Source organism: Meleagris gallopavo, chromosome Z (assembly GCF_905368555.1).
Source record: "Meleagris gallopavo chromosome Z, MGAL_WU_HG_1.1, whole genome shotgun sequence".
NCBI classification, from domain to species: Eukaryota; Metazoa; Chordata; class Aves; order Galliformes; family Phasianidae; genus Meleagris; species Meleagris gallopavo.
Genome location: NC_139435.1, coordinates 48,320,323 through 48,343,109, shown reverse-complemented (window position 1 = coordinate 48,343,109; position 22,787 = coordinate 48,320,323). Strand labels below are relative to the sequence as shown.

Here is a 22,787-nt window from a genome sequence, read left to right as displayed (position 1 = left end):
ATGATCATGTAAATTGACATAAAATGTTGATACCAAAGCAAATAGTTAAAATTTAGGATTTTGAAGTAACTTCTAGCAAATTTTAAGAGCTATCAGATCAAAATAAGAATTTGTTCCATCCCAGAAGTTTGTTACTGTGGAGCTGATTTTTTAATAATACTTAATATCTATGGTCATTTTTTTTCCTCTCCATTGCTCATTGTGGAATGCACATGATCAATGCCCTGAAATTCCCACTGATGTGAAGTGTGCTGGAGTAGGCTAAATTGCAGAAAAGGGCACTCACAGGAGGTGCACAACGCAGGAGTACAATTGTCTAAACTGCTCCTAATTGCTCAGCAGATAGAGTGAGGCTATCTTTCAATGCACACAAACACATTTTAGCTCTAACATATCTGATCTCTTCTTGCCTCCAGCCTCTGTCAGGGAAATTTGCTAACTATATCCCATGGGAAAAGTCACATGAATTTGACTCAACTCCAGCTCTGACAACTGGGATTCCCTGCAGTCTCAATTGCTGTCGCTCAAGTCCGGCTCCGTGTCTGCCCTGAAGAAAAGATTCACATATTGCTGGGGAAGTATGAAAATTGCTGACTGATTAAGTCTGAACCTTAAATGGTACCCAGAGAGCTGGTTAGCAATGCAAAGTGAATGATAATGCATACATCAAATGTGTGTGCGGTTACCCTACAATTGGAGATGGACAGTGAAGAGTAGAGTGGAAATACGGGTTTCCAGTGTTGGAGAATTGGTACTTCCGCAGATTAACTGCCTTTTTCTATACAATGTTTTATTTATTTCCCTGTTTAGAAGCACTACAGCAAGTTGTGCTGGTGAAACAACAGGGAGTTCTGTTGGACTAGGCTACATCTAGAGTCTGTCATTTGCTGTGATGCACTGATAAATGCAAGTCAACTATTAAATTAAAAGGAAAATTAGTGTTGCACTTAGGGGGAAATCTATTTCACTCCTAGGAGTGGTCCATACAGTAGATTTCAGAAAGGAGAATGATGAACTGCATTTCTATGAATTTCACTGCATTTCTCTGAAAAACCTCGTCTTTCATTCTGATGTGGTACTAACCTAGTACTGCCTAACCATTATTAGTTGGTTACGGTTTTTTAGTTAAATTATAGGTGTGTCCTCAGCATTTCACTATGTCTACAACGTGGCACTTCTATTAACTATGTTTCAAAATCCAGTTTCTATAATGCATAGGTTTGTAGATCCTTCCAGACCTCAGTTGTGTAACATCAGCCCTTAAGTGACTCTACAGACTCTCTGTCTGGTGCAGCTGTTTGTTAGGATCGTTGGGATTTCAAATGTCTTTCTGTATTAAAGGGAAGAATTAAAGGGGAAAAAAATAAAAAAGAAAAACCCTTGGCCTAATTAAGAAGAGTGAACTAGATTTAATGATGAACAATTTATTGGCAATTAATAGAGCTCATACATGGTAGCCAGGAGCTAGATAATTTATCATTAAAAGAATCTCCATTACATGTAAAATCCCTTTTCTCTTGATACTGTCAGCAACTGCACTTCACAATTACCATTTTTATAAGACTGATTCACCAGCAAACGAAGCTGTATTTCACAGAGCAGCAGCAAAAGTTGTAGGTGCTGTGAATATTTAAATATCCAGGTTTACAGTTCTCAGAGTGTATGTACTTCACTCCATGCTTCTGTGCAGTCGTGACCTTGATTCTGAAGTCTTCATGGTTCAGTCACTAATAACTTCTTTATCCTTCTGGGAAGCTCCTTTAAAATGCTTTTAGTTAACACTGTCAATAAAATATATGGTCGGAAAGCAGTCAGTGAACACCCAAGAATGCCCTGGCTGTTTCAGCGTACTGTGTTGGCACAAGAGGGAAAACACTGCTCCCAGGATAAAAGTAGTGACCTTTAGCAAGAACTGGAGCTGCAATTCAGAGTAGATTATGACCAGAATTAGTTTGATTTCTTGTTATTACCTTTGTGAGTCAGAAATGGAGAAATCTATGCTCTCCACATTGCTTTGTCAAGGTATGCAGATGTATCAGCAGAACTGAGTTCAAGACTGCAAGGATATCTGCTGGCAGACCTTTTGGTGATTCATCAGATGGCACTTTTCCCAGTGAGCTGTAGTCATGATGTCCCAATGTGGTGTTCTGACTTGCGTTCCAGTCTGAATTACTGTATTCATATTAAGGTTGTTCTGAAAGTAATGCCACCTATTTATTTCCATGGAAATTACAACAGCTACAGAGAGCACAATAACACTGTTTGATAGATCACGTTCTCAGGTACAAAACACTCATTTTTCAACATAATCACCACCATTAGCTATGCATTTTCTTCAGTGATGTGAAAGAGACTCCATGCCACACTTGTGAAAATCTGGCAGGAATGGATTCTCTGGCTGTGTTCTGTGCATTTATTATCATAAGATAAAGTCTTTTGAAGATAGAAAGCCAAAGCATTAACTCACTGTACAGTGTACTGTCCTCATGAATGGAAAAATGAAAACATAAACAATGAAGCTTGTCTAGGGAAACAATGAAGGGAGTAGCTTTCTTACCTGTCCTTATACAAGAAGAAGAAAACTAAAGTAATTCCTAGCTGGGAAATCTACAAATATCCTTTGGGATTTGTTGACACTGGAATAGATCTCTCACTGGAAGGCAGCTTGCAGCTCCAACACATTTTCCAGCATGATTTCTCCAAGCATTGTCCCTCTTTCTGAAGGAGAAAATTTTATTCTGTATTTAAGTCACCTATGTAAAGCAAAACTAAAAGCTACATTTTGCCTTACGTGGCCTTTAAGAGGCAATGCTGAGGACAGTAGCAGAACAACTGAGCTTAACACAGTCAAGCAAATTCTGCAAAAGTGACCCAGTGCCATAATAGAACAGTGGGAATATTTGCAGAAATACATCAAGAAGGCAGATGGGAGGTGGAAAGAGAGTCTCATGTAGATAGAAACAGCCAGCTAAAGAGTGCTTTTCATCCCATCTGATGGAAGGAGTGAAAGATGTCATCCCAGTGCACTTTCTTGGTGCCAGGTATTACTGGAAAGTCAAACTCGGACCCTCCCTTGTGGAGTTCTCCAGGTTGAGTATGCCCACATTCCTTCTTGAACAAAACAGGGTCCTTCAGACTTCCTTTGTGACCCAATCCAGAGCTCTTTGTCTCATAATGCCTGTATTATCATGGCAGTACAAACAACAGAATTTTTGAGAAAGATCTTCAGACATCAGAAATGTCATGTTTCTACCAGCTTTTTGGCATTTATAAGCAAGTTTACAACACTAAATTTTATTTTTAAAATATTTTCCATTCCAAATATTCAATAGAGAAGAAAAAAAAAAATGTTCTTCAACTAAAAAATACCATTTTTTTCTCCACATAAGACCTCTTTAAAAATGAATATCTGTCAACAGTATGCAAGGTGTTTTTCAGAGGGTAACAATTCTAACTTCCTCTGTTATACAATACTAGCAGAATGTGCATGTTAGCAGACTAACATAATCAGAGGTAATTAATCTCATCAAGGTAATAATGAGGCAAACAGCTGCATTGATCTTTGCAGAGATGACTGATGCAACAAACGAGGTGAACACAGGTCACTCACAAAAACGCAGACAACAGTGGGACAAGAAAATTCAGATCTAGATATATTATCTGAATCTAAATTTCCAAACAGACTGCATTTTCCCCTTTCCTCTGCATTTAAAGATCTCACTCTTTTAATATATAATTTTACAATAATTTATGAAAATGAAAATGGAAAGCAATGTAGAATGCAATCAATCATTCATGCTTCTGAATGAAAACCCAGAAATAGCAATGCTGTTCTGCAACTCTGTCAAGAACTGCTGCTGACATCATGTTCGTCCTGCCATCCTGATGAACTTTTTGCCTCATCAGCAACTAAAATAAGCTCTTACTTCACAAAAGCTTTACATTTAATTGTAGGTTTCAGCCATTTATAGGAAGGGAGGGAGGAAACACATTACAAGACTATGTTAATTCTTTCCTTTGATCTAGTTCAACATTGTCTTCAACATCAGTGGGATGAGAAAAAACTTATAATGCATAAATAATAATAGACAATTAAAAAAAAAAATACTGACAAATAAAAAAAAAAAGTGTCTCAAAACAATGTATGTTTCCCTGTAAATAATAATAATAATAATTAGAATTTCAAAAAAACATATGCTATTGTTTTCCCAAACTAGAATTAATCTTTTGGGAAAGTTCAATTGTGACTGACATTTTCAATTTGGATTTTTTTTTTTTTTAATTCAAATGAGATTAAGGAGAACTACTGTATATGAAACTAGTTAGCATTATAACAAACAACACGTGATAAAAGCCCCAAAATAAAAATTTCATTTTTTTCCATTTTTTCACCAGAAAAAAATGAAAATCTTCCATTTTGTTTTAATTCAATTATTTATTTTTTTTTTTACTTTATTTTGCTATTTCCACTACCATCAAAAAATTGATATTTATCCAGTTTTATGATTAATGAAAAAGTGTGATCCTATTAAGCTCCCCAGAAGAAACCTAACAAAGGAAACAAAAGTTTGAAGAACATCCCTAACAGTTGCAGGAAAAGATCCACTGCAGGAGCAAAGAGATGAATGAATACAGAAGCCACATTAATGCAGTTGATGGCAAGTTGGCATGGACAGGCCACAGCTACCTCTGCCTTTTGCATATGGCAGTGAAACATATGCTGAGGAAAAGACTTGCCACATGTTCACACTCCTCTATCAAAACCCAGACTGTAAGACTCATGGGCACCTTACATAACATTATAAAGGAAGAAGATGGCATAGTGAAACCGTTCATGAGCAAAACCTTCTTGAACAGTGGAACAAAGTGCAACCTTACCAAGCATAGCACTGTGGGACAGGCACGTCATCTGTCAAGTAAATGAGATAAACCATAATGGCATTTCATGATTTTGGAGAAATGGAGGCTTAGGGCAGACCTTATCACTCTCTACAAGTTGCTGAAAGGAGGTTGTGGTGAAGTGGGAGTTGGCATCTTCTCGCATGTAACTAGAGATAGGACAAGATGGAATGGCCTCAAGTTGTGCCCAGGGAGGTTCAGGCTGGGTATTTGGATATTTCTTCTTTTAAAGAGTGGTCAGGAGCTGCAATGGGCTGGGAAGTGGTTGAGTCATTATCCCTGGAAGTGTTCAAGAAAATTTCAAATGTTGTACTGAGGGATGAGGTTTAGTGGGAAATATTTGCAATAGGTGGATGGTTAGACTGGATGATATTGGAGGTTTTTTCCAGCTTTGGTGATTCTATGATTTGCCATGTTAGAGAGGGGTGTAATTTGCTGATAGCCCAAACCTAGGTTGCTTTAAACTTCTCTTAAGACTTTTAATAAGCTCAAAATACCCTCTGTCCAATGTGAATGCATGGATCCAACCTCAAAATAAAGTGAGCTTCTTAAAAAATTTTTAATGTATCCGATCAGTCTGAAGCTAGTGAAGTTTCCTTTGGCAGGGACTTGTTCTGAATAAGGCCCTACACTTGGGAGAGAAAATCAGAGCCTTCACAGTTTGGGAAAAAGCCGTGTGACTGAAAAGTAAGTGTGCCCACATCTTGAGAAATGCTGTAATCCTTCTGCTAAGACTCAAGGCACTTCATTCCACTTTAGAAAATCTACCACTGGATAAATGTTGCTTATATAAACAAAATTGTTTTTGTTTGCATTCCTGCCTATTACTATTGATCCTGTTAATTCACCATTTTCAAATTCTCTTAGTTGAGTAAATTGCTTTCAACAGAGTAAATTTTCCTGATATTTCTTTTCTCTATAGAGATTTGGGAGATCAATTCTTCATAAGTTCGGTGTCTTGCCCTAACTGATTTCCAACTCTATATATTAGATTAGTGAACACCAGAAAAAGAAACATTCAAAAAACTCTTTTGTTGATGCACTCAGCTCAGGAGGTTGACAGAATAAAGATATGATACAAACTTCCTGTCTTACTCTGTCAAAAAAAAGCAAATGTAGTTGCTTTTGATGAAAAGTTTCTTTATGTGATTGCATAGCAAATGTGATTATTTTGAGATAATTCTTGAATTCTTGAAGCTCTGTCTTCTAAAGAAAGAACAAAATAATTTGGGGAATATTATAGTTTTTATTTATTTATTTATTTCTTAAATATTTATTTCTTAAATATTTATTTATTAAATATTAGCTCAATAAATCTCAAATCTATATATGTAAATAGAATTAGCAGAAAACTCATTTTTAAATAGATCAGCTTCTTTCTAAATTGTTCAGGTCACAAACGTTTGGGCAAAAACCTCTGAAGTTTTCTAAACTTACGTCTTAATTTCAGCTGGAATTGAATTGTTTTCTTCAGAGTGTCTGGTATGATGCTATGCTTTCGTTCTAGGAGAAAAAATGATGTTGATAACGCATTGATGTTTATAGTTGCTGCTAATCAGTGCTGTACAGAGTCAAGGCCATTCTCAGTGAAGGGCCAAAGGAGCTGGGAGGGAAAAGAATTAGGAGAGCTGTCTTAAACTGGCCAAAGGTATATTCTATACCATATAACATCATGAAAAAGGAGTTTTGAAAGGAATGAGAGTTCAACTTTTTCTCTTCCACTGCTGGATGGGCTTCCACTAGCTGGGCATCAGTTGGTGAGTAATGAGCAATTGTTTGTGCATCACTTGCTACATAGATTCATGTGTATATATACGCTTATGTGTATTGTCATAACTATTATTGTTTTCCTTTTATCTATCTTAGTAAATAGCTATACCTCAACTCTCTAGTTTGATTTTGTTGTTGGTTTTTTGTTTTGTTTTGTTTTTAATTCTCTCCCACATCCCACTGGGAAGGTAAGTAGTAAGCAAATGTCTGTGTGTGGCACAGCCACCTGGCAGGTTATAATACAACAACTTATTTGAAGTCAGTGAGAGAGAGAAGAAGCAAGCAATTGCATTTTAACTGGCAAATTACAGAAAGAAAGAAAAAAAATCTATTTTTCTGGATTTTTACAGGAAATTTGCTCTATCTCATTTTACTTTTTCCAAAGGTGAAAAAAAAATAACCTTCTTACTAATTCTAACTACAGTTATATCTCCTCAGGAGATAAGAAAGATACTGAATGATTTGGAGATAAATCACTTAATAAATCACTTAACCCTTTACTTAAAAAATAAATTGTAACAGAAAAAGGTTCTCTACCACAGAGTGGTGCAACTGAAGCTAGGATCTGAATAGTATAAATTTCTGTCCATGCTTTCTTCCCTAGCACTAACATTAAACATGTGACATACATATGACACAATGGCCCTGGAGAAAGTATATCTTGCAACACTCCATGATCACAGAGAAAATCAGAAGGCAATATAGTAAAAGCTATGAAGTGAACAGCCACTAATAAAGCTTGAATACCCACCCCCCAGAAGAGAGTTATATTGGAACCAAAGAGATACTGAAGCCATCATATCCTAATGAGCATCTGGTCTGCTTCCTTGATCCTCTTTGTGAAAGTCTGGAAATCAAACAGGCTGAGACAATAAAACCCCTTGTTTCATCAGCTTCTGTATAGGAAAGCTAAAACCTTTCAACGTGGAATAGAATAATGAACAGATCAAAGGGTGACCTGTTAGGAGCAGGATGGGGATACAAGACATGTATCATGAGGATGAAGTCCTGCCATGTAAACTTTCACTGCACTGTGATGTTGTGAATTGGCTTGCTGCATTGCATGAGTTCCAGAGGAAGCTTTTGATCTGCATCATCCAGACTTACACACAGTGGCCATCTGTAAAACAAACTGAAAAAAAAAAAAAAAAAAAAAATAGAATTATGCTTATTTTTCTGCAAAACTCATGCTTGGCAAGCATCTGTTCCTGAACTCACCCGAATTCCTTTGCATGGATCTGCAGGGAACTATGCATTCCCTGTCAGCTGTGAATTAATATGAATCACAGTATGGCCTGGGTTGGAAAGGACCAGAATTATCATCTAGTTTCAACCTCCTGCTATGTGCAGAGTCACCAATCACCAGACCAGGTTGCACAGAACCACATCCAGCCTGGCCTTGAATGCCTCCAGGGATGGGGCATCCACAGCCTCCTTGGGCAACCTGTTCTAGTGCATCACCACCCTCTGAGTGAAAAACATCCTCCTAATGTCTAAACTAAATTTCCCCTGTCTCAGTTTAAAACCATTCCTCCTTGTCCTATCACTATCCACCCTCATAAACAGCTGTTGCCCCTCCTGTTTACACGCTCCCTTCAAGTACTGGAAGGCCGCAATGAGGTCTCCTTGGAGCCTTCTCTTCTCGAAGCTAAACAAACTTATGGAAGTGATTATTGTATTCCGACATTATCTTTTAGTCCTAAGAAGGAATTAAGAGTCACTGACAGTAATGTTGCCTGTGCTTGCTCTATGGATAGAAGAAGGAGGCTGCAATTCCTAATTCCACCAGTCTTCCAGGAGGTTCACAGACAACACTGGCTAGATGTCGTGCAGTGAAATTTGTACAGCAGGAATGTCTCAGCTGCCAGAGACATTATTTAACCTTATATTCATTCAAATTGGAAATAACAAAGTGTTGCTTTGGATGCTCAAAATGTTCAGGTCTTGCTTTGGACCCTGTGAACGCTCAGGATTGTTCAGGCTATGACTGAATGACTTATACAGTTTCTTCAATATATCTGAGTTATCCAACTCAACTAAAATATTCAGTCTGATAGCCTTGTAGGAGCATTCTTCTCAATTTTAATACACACTGTCCATTGGAAGAATGGAAATATAATGCAGTCAATTCCTGACCTACCCAGTTCGTTGGTCTGCCATTTGAGACTCTAACATCTGGCTCTTTTACCCTATGAAAACTTGCAAAATAATCCTAACTCTGGGACTACCATCCACATCTGCTTCCACTAAACTGAAAGCCTGTCTAAGAACCAATGAGGTGTACACAGTGGGTCTAATTAAATTCCTATGCCATTTCCTTTGAAATTGGCAAACTGCAGTTCTTATCTTGTATTCATTCACCCCCAGTGGTGGTGCTGTAATTTTAGCAGGCGTGTACTTAAGCAATAAGACAGGGCAGCATGACAGCCATGCTGAGATTGCGCCATATATTGAATTGTTAGATTGAAAACTGAAGACCAGGTACACCAGACAGCTGAGAAGTTCTTGTGTTTTTTTGAAAAATGCTGAAGTGCCTGAAGGAGATTTTAAATTAGACCTGTGTCAGTGTTCTGCAAAGTTGAACTCCTAGAGAAGAATGAAACTGTATAGCACGATATTAAGATATGTCATACCAAACATGAGAATCAGAATACAGGAGGCTACCCTGACTCTTCGCAGAGGTACATTCAGTCCATCACCTACACTCCATCAGTGACAGGAGTTATGTACACGCATATAACAAGTAGATGTTTACATAGCTTCCTCTGTATGCCTACAACTTCAACAGGTTGTGGTTCAGTGACTTCCTGATTGAGACATCATGTCCTTGTGATCAATGATCCTAGTCTTAAAGGCCCTTACAATGCACGTGTATAGCAAACATGCTCTAAAGTATCTGTTTTAGGAGATCATTGACATTACAAAAGAAATCAGGTTTAATTATATTTTTTATCTATGAAAAGAGCAAAGAATCCCGTGCTCACTTTTCCTCTAGAGATCATGAGAATTTCTGTGCTGACTATGCACTGTGAGTATATCACTAATTTATAATCATATCATCATAAACAAATTGTTTATTTATAATGAACTCAATATTCTAGAGCCAGCAGATGTATTTGCGTAACTTTATTTTTCCTTTTCAAGAGGAAAGGGCAAAAATAGGGCAAAAATTGTAATTTTGCTCTGCAAAATACAACTCAGAATGTGTCTTTTGCTTTCTTCCCCAAGTAAACAGATGTCAACACAGTCAATTTTTCTAACACCAGAAACACAGCCGTGGCTGTTCTTTTATCTATTGCTCATGAATCCAGGTGCCTCTTGAGGACAACCTGCTACTATTGATTGTCTTGCTTTGAATTATTTGTTTTATAATTCTATCAGGTAATTTTGCAGTGATCTGTATAAAACAGTGAACTGCTTTTTTATAATCTCAAGAGGCCACAGATTGAAATTTATTAAATACTATTCATAAGCAGCTGTCACCTGTTTTGAATGCTCTTAGAGCATCACTAAAGTAACCACTAAATTATCTAACCATGTGTATAACCTGTAAAGCAAACACTGTATAATAAGGAGTCATATATATATATTTCTGCATAAATTCACATGGCAGCTAACAACTAGGAAATCAGTTTTAGAGAAAAAACCTACACTATAAAATTCCTAGGGAATTTTGGCAATGGCAAGCCTGAAATTTTCAATTTTGCAGTTCTTGTTCAAGTCACTTCAAAATTTCTACCTCAGTTTCCTGCTGTGTAAAATGAACCTTGCAAGAATATTCTATGGATTCTTTATTTTATATGTATTAGGCTCTGAAATCCTGATTATGACTAGTTTAGCATTTTATTAAGTGTAGATAAACATATTTGCCTCTGAAAATATTAGTAGGTACCCTCGAATATTCTAACAGAATAAAGAAAAATTTCCCTGCTATTTTGCCTGGAATACTATTCTGTGTATGCATAGAGGGTCTTTCTATAAGCTCTAGCCACATGTTCTTGAAGTTTTGAGAGTCTTACTCTGCTTTCAGTAAAGTCAATGATTGATTTCACTGTGAACACGCTGCTGAGCATTTTTGAGAATTCAGCTTTGGAAAATAGAATCTAATCGAAATCCTTATAAGGAGAAAATAACAACTGTGCAGTCATGCAGCCATCTCACGTAAGGATCGGTTGTTAGTGTTTGCAGCATCATGTGGAATCCCACTGCAAGGAGATATTTGCCAGCAGCCTCTGCTTTGTGTCGGCCATGTTTGAGGTATTCTACATACCTTCTTCTGCTATGGAGGATTTGTATATACATAAGGAATCCAACTCCCTGTGACTGGTTTCAACAGTCTGACTCTACGCAGCCAAATTTGGTGAACTTAGTATTAAATGCCTTAAAAGCAAATGAGACTACAATGACGTAAGCTGTTAATGATTAAAAATAGTTATATAATTAGCCTCAGTTTTCACAAAATGCATGCAAACTACATGCAGATCTCAGCGTTTTAGATAACACCTTACCTAGAGAGAGACAAAATAATGCAGAACTTGTTAAGGGCTCTGTTCTTTTAATAAGAATGTTGTTGAGTACTGAAATATTCTTGGTGTGTTATTCTACTTCTGGCAGAAAAACACAGTTTTTTGGCTGGATTCCCAAATATTAAGTTAGAAAACACTTGACATTGTGTGTGACTGGACTCAATTTCAGCACAGTATAAAAGTATTCAAGGACTTATTTTTAGGTTTGCCATATTAATAAAGTAACAACATTTCATGCATGAACAGCAATATCTGTCCCATCTAGAAAGGCCTCTGTATCAATTACTAGACTGCATAGAAAAGGTTTTGCCTAGTTCTGTTAAACCTCAATTTCAATAAATAAGTTGAGTAATTATTAATTAAACTACTTGGCACAGCTTCAAAAGGTCAAACACTGACCGAGCTCTGAGCTTCCAGGAATAGAGTTTAAACGTCAGAACAATCATAAAAGCTTCCAATATCCAATCTATTAAAAATACATTAAATAAATATTATATAAAAGGACAGAAGGAGCTCCCAATAATTACTACCATAATTTTGTTCTGGTTGATCTCTCCCTCTTTGTCACTCACTACCCTCAGACACTTCTAGTAATTTTACCAAGGAGTACCAGAGAGCTTCATCAATCCAGATATACTGCAATACAGAAAGAAATGAGGAGGCAAAGTCTTGAAAAGACTCCAAGAACTGGTGAAATTTACACTCACAGGGGACTGGAACTAGTGCAGAAACATCTGTGAGGACCTGGAACTCTGAAGATTCTCCATGATAATAACAGCCTCATGGGGCAACTCAGCAAAATGACTTCTAGCTCTCCTTCACTGGGGAATGGGGGATCGGGGGGAGGGGGGGTTACCTGGTGCGTGTATTGGATCATGAGGAAAGCAGGATTAGACCTAGGAATGCTGTTAAGAGGACTCTTCTGGAGACTATGAAGAAAAAACACTTCCTAGAGCAGATACCATTGTTACAGACTTTTTCAAACTTTTTGTTATAAGATTGACAAGGCACCTTTCTCGCACACTTTTTGAAGACTTCCCCCCTTCACCCCCCCCCCCCAAAAAAAATTAAAAAATAAAATAAAATAAAATAAAATAAAATAAAATAAAATATCAAGTAACACTTGTTTCTGTATAGGTGGCTCAACTAAAATGCAATTTTTTTCTTTAACAATGTTGATAGGCAATTTCCCCATCTCCGTAGAGGTGAACCTCTATGGCCACAAAATACATACAGTTCCTAGAGATGTTACCAAAAGTCAAAAGTGCTCAGCATCTCCCAGGAAAGCTTAACGCCACTGATTCCTTCTTTTCATGTCAGTTATGCTTTAATTCACTGTGCACTTATTTAAAGTATAAATATATTTGAGCTCTGATTTCTAATCATGTAAACGAATCAGTGTCCTGGGGAATACAGTATTCTTTCTTTTCACTTTCACTTTTACCACTATATATCTATTATTTGACCCAAAATGGTTATAATGTTAATAGAGGCAAAACAAGAAATATTGAGTCAGAACTATTCAAACAATGTATGTCCCTTGCTTTGCAGGGTAAGGAATATTTTTCTCAGTTATATTACAACATACTCTCTGTTTTATGGAGTCACTTTGAAATAATTCCTTCCAAACAAAATCAATTCCCAATCTCTGCCACTGCCTCCTAGTTACATCCTAGTTTAATGGAGCTTGGAATGCTGATATCCTATGGACATTTACAAGCTTCCACCCCACTTGAGTGCTACGTACTGTGCTCCTAAAAATTTAAGATTGTATATGAGGAAAGCATTTATTTTTCATTCAAGGCTCTGTAGCCACAGAGAATAATTCTGAGAGTATATTAATTTAAATAAACAAACAAACACACACAGAGAAAAATTCTTCCAAAGAAAAGAAGCCTGTATGCATGTGTGTGTTCACAAGGAATATCTGGGAAGGGAGGACTCCAATGAGCCTCTTGCACGCAGTATGTCATTTAGTGTCCAAACATGAGGTCTGCATCCTATTGCTTCATACGCATCTCTGCCCTTCTCTGAAGGAATTTATGGATGTGTCCTATTGTTTCCTTTGCTCCAGAAGAACAATGATGCTGGTTTTCAGATGTTTGGAGGAAATGCTGCATGCATGGCATCCAAGACCTCTGGGGATCTGACGCACATTTGTTTTAATATTGGTAGTGTGTTCCCCATTATCTTAGTCACTCTGCAACAAAAGGAAAAACTTGTTCCACAGCTTTCAGGCTGTGTCTGCACAGAATATCATTGGTTTAGAAGTTGGACTTTAAGGGAGGAGGAAACAGCAGGTCAGGTTGTAGAGAAGAAAACATACCCTGATGCTGACTGGCAGGTTTCTCCCAGCTACAGAGCTCCTGCAAGATGCACATCCACCTCCTGCACTGTGAAAAGGCAAAATAGTAGCACTCATATTGCTGAAATTTTGTAGGTGTTTATCCACTAGGGAAAAAAATATTAAAAGATGGAGAATTGTGCCTGCAGCCATCTGCCCCTGTCTGGAGGTGTATATGTCCATGCAGAGCACTGCTGCTGCAGCAGCTGGACTGCAGCATCCGCCTCACACTGGAGTAACACTTCATTAAAAAACATGGAAAATGCTCAAAATATTTCCATACCTCACAGCCTGTATCTGGTAAATTGATTAGAAAATTAAATGATCTGTTATTTTCAGGTTTTGGTGGTGGGTTTTTTGGTTTTTGTTTTTCTTTTGTTTTTCTTTTTTTTTTTTTTTAATTAAGCATTCATCATGAAGTGTGCAAGATCCACTTGAGTGATGTTCAGATCACCAAGCACAATTAAGTGTGATAGTACTGAGCAGTGGTAGTGCTGCATGTTATAACCTGCATTCAAACAGATAGGAGAGAAAAATGTGGCTCATGTCTTCATTTTTTAAAGATATGCACAACATCATACTACACATCAAGCAGCAACAGGAACCATATGAGGGCATGAAATCCCAATCATTGCTGCAGTCCATAGGATAGACGTTACCCTCTAATGAGCAGCTACTTAACTCAACACCAGCTGAGAATACAGGGTTAAACTGATATTTCATTCTGACTGAAATAATAACCTCCAGTCTGTAACAAAGTCCCCATCAGTGCTAATGGAGCCACTCGTCCCCACCAGCAGCATGCTGAGGTCAAGGGGCCTCTGCCCCAATTTCTCCCAACACAGCTGTTCTTAGAGCCATTTAAAATCTTATTTTCAATGCGGCAAGCTGGCCGGCCTAAATTAATTCACTCATGCAGTATTCACCAACTACTTAAAAAATAGTTCAGAACTTTTGGAAATATTTTTATTTGCAATTTTCTCTAAATAAGACCAAAATGAACTGCATCCTTAGCTCACTGTCAAGGGCTAAAGAAAGCAATTGTGAAAGGGGTAGATCTCTTAAAATGACTAAATCAAAAGTGACTTTAATATGCAGTTCAGCTTGCCAAACAGAGTGTAGCTGATCTTTCCAATTTAAATCAGAAAGTCTTTTCTTGGTTATTGCTGAGATCTGCACATAAAAGACACGCCATTTTCTGGGGGAATGGAGATACATGTACAGAAAGGTTGCAATAATGGCAATCTTGAAAACTAAAGTCTCCCACTTCTGAAAGCAAAAAGTTATGACATCAGCCCATGATGTCCCCGTTACTCAGTCCGTGGTGATCATTAGGTTAACAGCACTGCAATACTTACGCAATCTCAGCCTCATGACCACAAACAGACTATGACCCGGACACAGTGGGAGCGCCTCCAGCCATACACAATCGCAGTGCGACATTCAACTGACTCGGGGGCAAAGGAGTGCAGGATGCATCCCATACCCCACATGCTATTTATGATGTATCTGCGTTGCATACAAATTGGCACTAGTATGAGGAAATATGAATATCTCAGCATCCGTCAGTGCCAAATACAGACATGATGCAACATAGTCATTTTCTCAATTCAACGTAACATACAATATGCCACTCTCCATTATGCTACAGCAACTGAAATGTGCTGCAGGCCAATGGAAAATATCCCTAAAAATAGCTATGCTGTTTCTGGGCAAAAGGAGAAGTATTCGACATTTCCTTGAAAATGTTCCCACCTGGATTTGCTGGAACAGCAACATGATCGTTCAGTGACAGGAAGCTCTCTGGTAAGGAGCTTTCTCCTCAATATTACCCTGCTTTCCTGAAAGCACTGCAAACAGGGCTCATAGCAGTTCTTTAAAATACTGTACATGAAAGCTGTACTAAACTGTTTAAGTGCTCCATTGTGAAGCACTGTATTAGGAGCTTTCTGCTGCTCAAGCAACTTTAGATTGTAATGTATTATAATAGTGTGCTATTCTCCTAGTGATCATTTTACAAATGCAACACAAAAGATTGTCACATGATAATCTTCTAAATCATATCAAGGAAAATAAACACCCACTGCAGAGGGACTTGCTTATTTTGCTAAGACATTTTACAGCATATTAGCATAAAAATACTACTTCAGCCCTTCAGGTTCACCCACAGGACTGCTTAAGAGCATTAGATGTGTTATAAATACAAATGATTTTGGCAGCATGATACTTTTTTAATGCAGATTTGCAAATTTTATATGTTCCTATTCAGCTCTGCCATACAATCTGTGCAAATTACAGAATTTTGCCTAACTGAAAGAGCGGCAATGGGGCAGAAAGGTCCAGTCAGTTCTTCCACTTCATATACGTGACACTGGCATACCATCTTCAGTCACCTGAAGCTGCAAAGCTTTTACTGCTGGGTCCTCTCTCCTCTAACACTGCTAGAAGTCCATGTGTAGGTGTTGTCCAGCTTGACAGATGGATCTGCACAAGACTAAAGGGTTCCAGCTCTCCCTTTTGCCTGGTATTGCATGGATTTATTCCATATAGAATTAAAGAACCATAGAATTGATTGGGTTGAAAGGAATCCTTAAGATCATCTAGTTCCAACCCCCTTGATGTAGGCAGGGACATCTCCCACTAGACCAGGTGACTCAAAGCCCCATCCTGCCTGGCCTTGAATGCTTCCAGGCAGGAGGCATCTACAACCTCACTAGGCAGCCTTTCTCCTTCCTTTCTTTGTAAATGACACTGCAATTCTTCTATCAGAGCTATACTTTCCATCACACAGTCAGGAACCTGCTGCACAAAGTAAGAGATATATTTTTCATAGAAACCAGGAGCAGGAGTGGAGCTACAATCCAGACTGTCTGCACATTAAATATTAGCCTGTATCTACTGAGCCAGTCTCGTGCTCATCATCCTCACTGGCACCGCCCTTTGTCCTTCCCTTCAAGAGAGAGCCTCTCTGCCAAGAAAACCTATTCAGGTTCTTCAACAGATACTTAGGTGGAGCAATTGGAGCAATGTCTGTTCACAAAGACCCTTTCCTGAACAGGACCCTCACGGAAGTCTGGATTGATGCGATGAGCTACAAACAACAGTAAAGATCCTTGTTCTCCAGGCAGTCTCCTTCAGGTTCAGATAGCTTCACTACAGAATGTAAAAGACTCTCATGAGATTAACGCTAAGAATTTCCATTTTTTATGGTATTTTTAGATTATATTTCATTTTCCAGGCTGCAGTTGGCTTGAACCAGAGCCACAATGCTTGTGACACTCCAAACACAAAAAGGAATTACAAAATGTGACAATTCTTAAAATGTGCTTCTTGTTGTATAACAAATTCCCAGTGTTGTAGATTAAACTAGAACAGGAACCATAACACGGAGATTATGCAGCATTTCACTTTGTTTTTTGACAAAAAGTCAATGCCTGCCTTGTTCTAGTCAGTAAGTATCAAAGATACTTTACAACTGCATAGCACACAGCTTAGCTGATTGGAAACTGCAGGCATGTATAAATCAAAGATTTTACTGCACATTTTAGTGAAAGCTAATTACACAAAAGTGTGAGGCACTTCTCCCCTCATATGCTCACAATGACAGGCAAAATCCCTGCTAACTTTACCGGTTTCCTTCTCTTCCTCCTGATAGCTCACCCTAGGAAACCTGCCCATATACCTCAAACCAAACCTCCAAAAATCTTTGCTGTAAGCACATTTTCTCTGCTGGTTCCTCAAAACGACACCTTGTCCAAGTTCCTACATGTATTTTATACTCAGAGTTCTGTTAACAAGAAATTGGATCAAGAGTTGGAAATCACACTTTTCCTTATTACAAAACCAGTCATTTCTGTTTAACAGACAGAAGTGTAAGTGGGCATGAAAGCCGAAAGAGAAGGAAAAGAGACGAGGTACATCTAGCATGGGCTTTTGGGTTTTTGCTGGAATTCACTTTAAAGCACAGACTGATGTTAGAGAATAGCTGAAAAATGAAAGCTCGGGTAGAGGCCCAGCCCTGCCATGAGGACTGCATGTGAGTGGATTAATCTGCCAACTGAGACTCCAACCAGTAGCCCTGTGGGTGCCTGCATAAAGCAAGAATCAAACAAATCACAGTAAATTTTGTATTAAGTGAATGTGGACACATTGCCTACTGTCTTAGACCACTGGATCTTTGGGGAAAGGGCCCTTCTTTATCTATTTCATGATCATTTTGGTTCAAGCAAGTCTCTAGCTTGGGTACAATAGCACTGATAAAAAAAATAATATGGCTCACCACCTGCCAAAAGTACATAGGTTCTGTATTACACCAGTGAAATGAAGTGAAGAACAATAAAAAGTGACTTCAATAAGCTGGTCTTAACCAGAAATATTTTGCGTACATCTGCTGGCTACAGAATGGGCAGGGACTGAATAAGCAGAATCCCTTAAACTCATTTACATAGGAAAACAACTTTTATGAGCTTTCAAACAATTTTTCTTCTCTGGCTAGGAAAGTTGAGGCTGAGGGGAAACAAGCTAGAAGAATATAGGTAGTTTTTTGTTTTGTTTGTTTGTTTGTTTGTTGTTGTTTTTTAAAGTCTTACATTCTGTCACATATGTGTGCACTTTCTTTAGGCGGCTGACTTCCCCCACCCTCTTTAAAGGCAATCCCTGTGGAGGAAATTCCTTAGGCAGAAATATCTGGCCTCGTGGCAAATGCCAGAGGAGAGCTTGAGCAGCACTGGGGTTGGTCTGACCTGTGGTTAGGCTGTTGATGGGCTGTCTGGGACAGAGCTGGCCACCCATCTCGTTCTGGATCTGCGTGCTCATTTTGTGGGTGCCTCACTGCCCATGTGTCTTTGAAGGCTTGTTTGATTTCCGCTGCCCTCCTATCGAGCTGATCTCTGAAGTGCAAAGGCAGCTCCACCTCGCATGTCCAGCGTGTGGGGATAGAAAAGCAAATAGAGGAGTGGGAGGGAAACGAACGGCTTTTAGCTTTGAGGTGTCAACACAAAGTGGCCAACCAGAGGAAAAGGAACTGTACAGAGGAAGAGAAAACATAAAACCTCCAAGGCAGACGGTCACTGTCAGCGATATTTTGGCTTCTGAGAGTCTGCATTTAAGTGTTTGTTTTCGGAAAAATTACTCAAGTGCTTCTTCCACACAGAGTTATGTTGTATTTCCCTGTAGGCAAGATTGGTATTTGCAGCCTCCACAGGATAACGAGGTTCTGATTGTTTTATTCTGTGGGATCCTCTCAAAGCTCTATTGTTTATGTACCATCACATATTTAATATATCATTTTAATAACATAGAAAATTATGCAAGCAATTACATCTCCTAAACATTGATACAGAGTAAGAAAATATGCATTATTTGATGGAAATGCTCATTGATATATCTGCGTTGAGTGCAGCCTCAAGTTTTTGCAGACGACACCAAGCTGGGAGGGAGTGTTGATCTGCCTGAGGGAAGAAGGGCACTACAGAGGGACATAGATAGACGGATCAATGGGCCCAGGTAAATTGTATAAATTTCAATAGGGTCAAGTATCGAGTCCTGCATTTTGGTCACAACAACCCCAGGCAATCCTACAGGCTTGGGGAGGAGTGGTTGGAAAGCTGCCTGATGGTAAGGGACCTTGGTGCACTGATGGACAGCCATCTGAATATAAGCCAGCAGTGTGCCCAGGTGGCCAAGAAGACCAATGGCATTGTGGCTTGTATCAGGAATGGTGTGATGAACAGGACTAGGGAAGTCATCCTGCCCCTGTACTCGGCTTGGTGAGGCCTCACCTCAAGTACTGTGTTCAGTTTTGGGCCCCTCAGTACAGAAGGGACATTGAGGCGCTGGAGTAAGTCCAAAGAAGGGCAACAAGGCTTGTGAAGGGCTTAGAGAATGTACCCTATGAGGAGAGACTGAAGGAACTGGGGCTGTTTAATCTGGGGAAAAGGAGGCTGAGGGGAGACTTATTGCTCTCTTCCAATATCTGAAAGGTGACTGCAGCGAGAGCAGGATTGGTCTCTTTTCACTGGTGACAGGTGACGGGACAGGGGGAAATGGCCTCCAGTTGTGCCCGGTAAGTTTAGGATGGATATCAAGAAACACTTCTTTACAGAAAGGATGGTTAAGCACTGGAAGAGACTCTCCAGGGAGGTGGTTGAGTCACCATCCATGGATATGTTTAAAAACATTTGGACATGGTACTCAGGGACATGATTTAGTGGAGGGTTGTTAGAGTTAGGTTAGTATGGCGTAGGTCATGGTTGCAATTGATGACCTTTAAGGTCTTTTCCAACCTGAGTGATTCTATGATTCTATGATTCTTATTTTTGCTGTTATTCCTTTTGTAAGTCCATCTACATTCTTACTTCCTAACAAGACTTTAAAAAACAGATATGGAGGGTATATTTTGAAAATATTTACTTTCATTTGGTGTAAGTTACTGGGTTTACTCAGAAAGTGTGTCAACCTGCATAAAAGGAGGACAAGTAGACGCTATGTCTGCCAACTGCAGTAAGAGTTGCTGTATTATACCATCCACGTTTCCTTATATCTGATTTCATTCTCTAAATGCTGAGAAATATGTCTGTTTTTCAAGAAGTTCTGGATGCTGGGATTTCTGGATGTCTGGCAGATCACTAGAAACAGGTCCATACCAATAGCTCAAGCAGGATTACTGGACACAGATATTCAGAAATTGCAAACAAATGCTGTAGCTGTGCTGTGAATGCAGCCGTGAATTAGACACTTTTAAGCAGAAACATGTGCATTGTCTGCAGCACTTCCAGGTAGCCTGGGACTCGCTGCATTTAGCATGTGCACTGAAGGACAGCCAGGCTTGCCTATATGCCAAGGTCTTATACATATACAACAGTCTCCACAGAGGTGGACAAGCTGACAATTTTTCTCTCAATTTTGTCTGCAGGAAAAAGAAGTGTCCTTGATAAGGGTTTGGCGTGCAAGACAATCAGAAAGAGCTCAAGAGATTTTACACTAGCCTGAAATGTCTCAGACATCTTGTATTATCTCCTCTCCCATACTTGAATTGGACAGAGCACCATGCGTGTTAAGTTTTGGAGTCCAGGAAAATTCATGCTGCACTGAGCAGAGTGTGAACAAGTTTCTACACTACTAATTCCATAATCTCAAGAACACACATATGTTGTACTTAAAACAGACCTTGTAATTGGGCATTCAGTCGGGTTTCCTTCTACACAGATGCTGCACTTACCTGGGTGCAGCAATTTTGTGATCTTCTGTTGCATCAAGAAATCTCAGCGGAATATAATGTAGAAGATAGAATAAAATTGGTGTTATATAATTGCAGAATGACACAGATGGTGCTATTCCTATGGGCACATATGAACACCTTCATTTCAGAGTGACTTTTGAGAGTTTCATAGGAAAGTTTCCAAAGTCTTCTTCCAAAATAGATATAACAATATACAGAACTTTGAACAGAAAATTCTAAGCATGTATGCATATTGCATTCCAGTCAAAATATAGGTTATTTTGTGTATTGTGTAATGCGGGGAAATTTCTTCAAGTAAAGAATAAGTTTTTGCTGCTTATTAGAACTTTCAGATAGTCCCTAAATCTAGACTATTTCCTGTACATTGCAAGATTTCTGTAGCTAATTTACCTACAAAAGTTTTGGATAACAGAATAGGTTAGTTTGCATAAGTAGCGTTAACCTAGAACTTGCTGACACTGTCTCATGATTTTTTAGCACCACCAGCCGTTAGCTGATTCACAAATTTCAACCAAGAACAACAAGAAATTATCCTTGCTGAGACAACCAAAGTACTACATAAACTGACTACTGTGTCTTCGAAGGCTATGCAAACATCTTGGTTTGTGAAAACACAATTGAATGAAAATTAAATTAAATACCATGCCCTGTGTCTTGTCCTGGAAGCCTTCAAACACGAGAATCAGAAAGCTACAGTGCAGGAGTTTTGTACTGAAAGTATCTATGTGTTCCTTGAGAAGTCTTTTCCAGAAATCAATTCTAGTGACAACTGTTGTAAGCCCATGGAGACATAGTAGTAATATTGTTAAAGGAGATTTTACAATAGGTTTGATGATTCACTTCTAAAAATCCTGATCTCTCTGGTCAGCCATTTGCTAAAAGAGTTTGGAGAACTCTTAAAAATATGATGCCATTAATGATTTATTATTTCTTACATGAAACGGCTTATAACTATATAATCCAATCACTTTGCTTTTAATCAGACTAGTTAGACTCTGAGCAGGGTGTTATAGAAATGAACAGGTTTTGACAGCTGTAAAGGTTAGAGATTCACAGATTTAGATCAGTGAATCTCAGTGGACAAGCTTTGTCTAATGCAGTACAGAATAGCATCATGCCTCATACATAACAACAAGATTTTGTCCATGAGCTCTCTCATCTGCCAGACTCTTGTTTCTCTTAGAGTTTGCTTTTACTCTCCAAACAAACGGTACTGACATATCAGACTGGTATCAGTGGTGACTGTTTGCCCAATTGTTTGTGAGAATCGACCTCTTTATCATCTTTATTTGTGACCCGGAAGAGTTGCTGGAGCGCTCTCCCATCAACTTACAGGTAAGACTGAATAGAGCTGACCATTCAGGTAACTAACAAGGGAAATGGAGACATGCCCTTTGCAATGGGACATGGTGTGAGGACAAGATATGCTTGCTGAAGTTACAAGGAGAATCTCTCCCCCCATGAGGATTCCAGGCTGGGGAAAGCAGTCCAAGGAGGCTGTGCAGTCTCCAGGATGAGATGTTTTTTGAGATGGGTCTGGAAAATCCCTGATCTTCCCTGTCTTCTCTCCAAGCTTGCACTCCTTTGTGGAGGTCAGAGAAGAGACCTCCTGAGGTCCTCTCCAGCATGAATTGCTCTGTATTCATATGACTTTATGAGTTATCATCTGGTTTTGTACTATTGAGTACTGCTTTTGGAGTATTGTTGGGCCTATTATTGCCTTTGGACTTGGTTATCTGTTTGGTACCAAACTGCTGGATCCCAGAAGAGTGGAGTCATACCCTCCACAAATCAAAACCAACTCTCAACAGGTTTTCCATTTTTTGAAGACTGAATTAAAAAAAAAAAAATCTATTCCTGGTAGCACAGTTGGATATTAAAATATTGCAAAACTAGTGTTCATGTTAAATAGGATCCCCGTTATCAGAGTCTCCAATATGTACATTCAAAATACTCTGAAATCTTGACTTTTTTTTTTTTTTTTTAAAGACATTTTAGAGAAGTGAGA

The 22,787-nt window shown here is 38.7% G+C and overlaps 1 protein-coding gene across 6 annotated transcripts in view; it reads right to left on the bottom strand.

Annotated features, from left to right (window-relative positions):
• Positions 1-1,408: 1,408 nt before the first annotated feature.
• Positions 1,409-22,787, bottom strand: part of LOC109364058 (uncharacterized) — a 75,529-nt gene continuing 54,150 nt past the window's right edge. For 5 of the 6 annotated variants that reach the window (XR_014880673.1, XR_014880674.1, XR_014880675.1 and 2 more), the window contains one exon: positions 1,409-7,801. Coding sequence is in view for 1 of the 6 variants with exons in the window: in XM_085214338.1 (XP_085070464.1) it covers positions 7,763-7,801 (39 nt within the window). In the remaining 5 variants the exon portion in view is untranslated. The remainder of the gene's footprint in view (positions 7,802-22,787) is intronic. The other variant, XR_014880672.1, reaches the window with a different exon arrangement.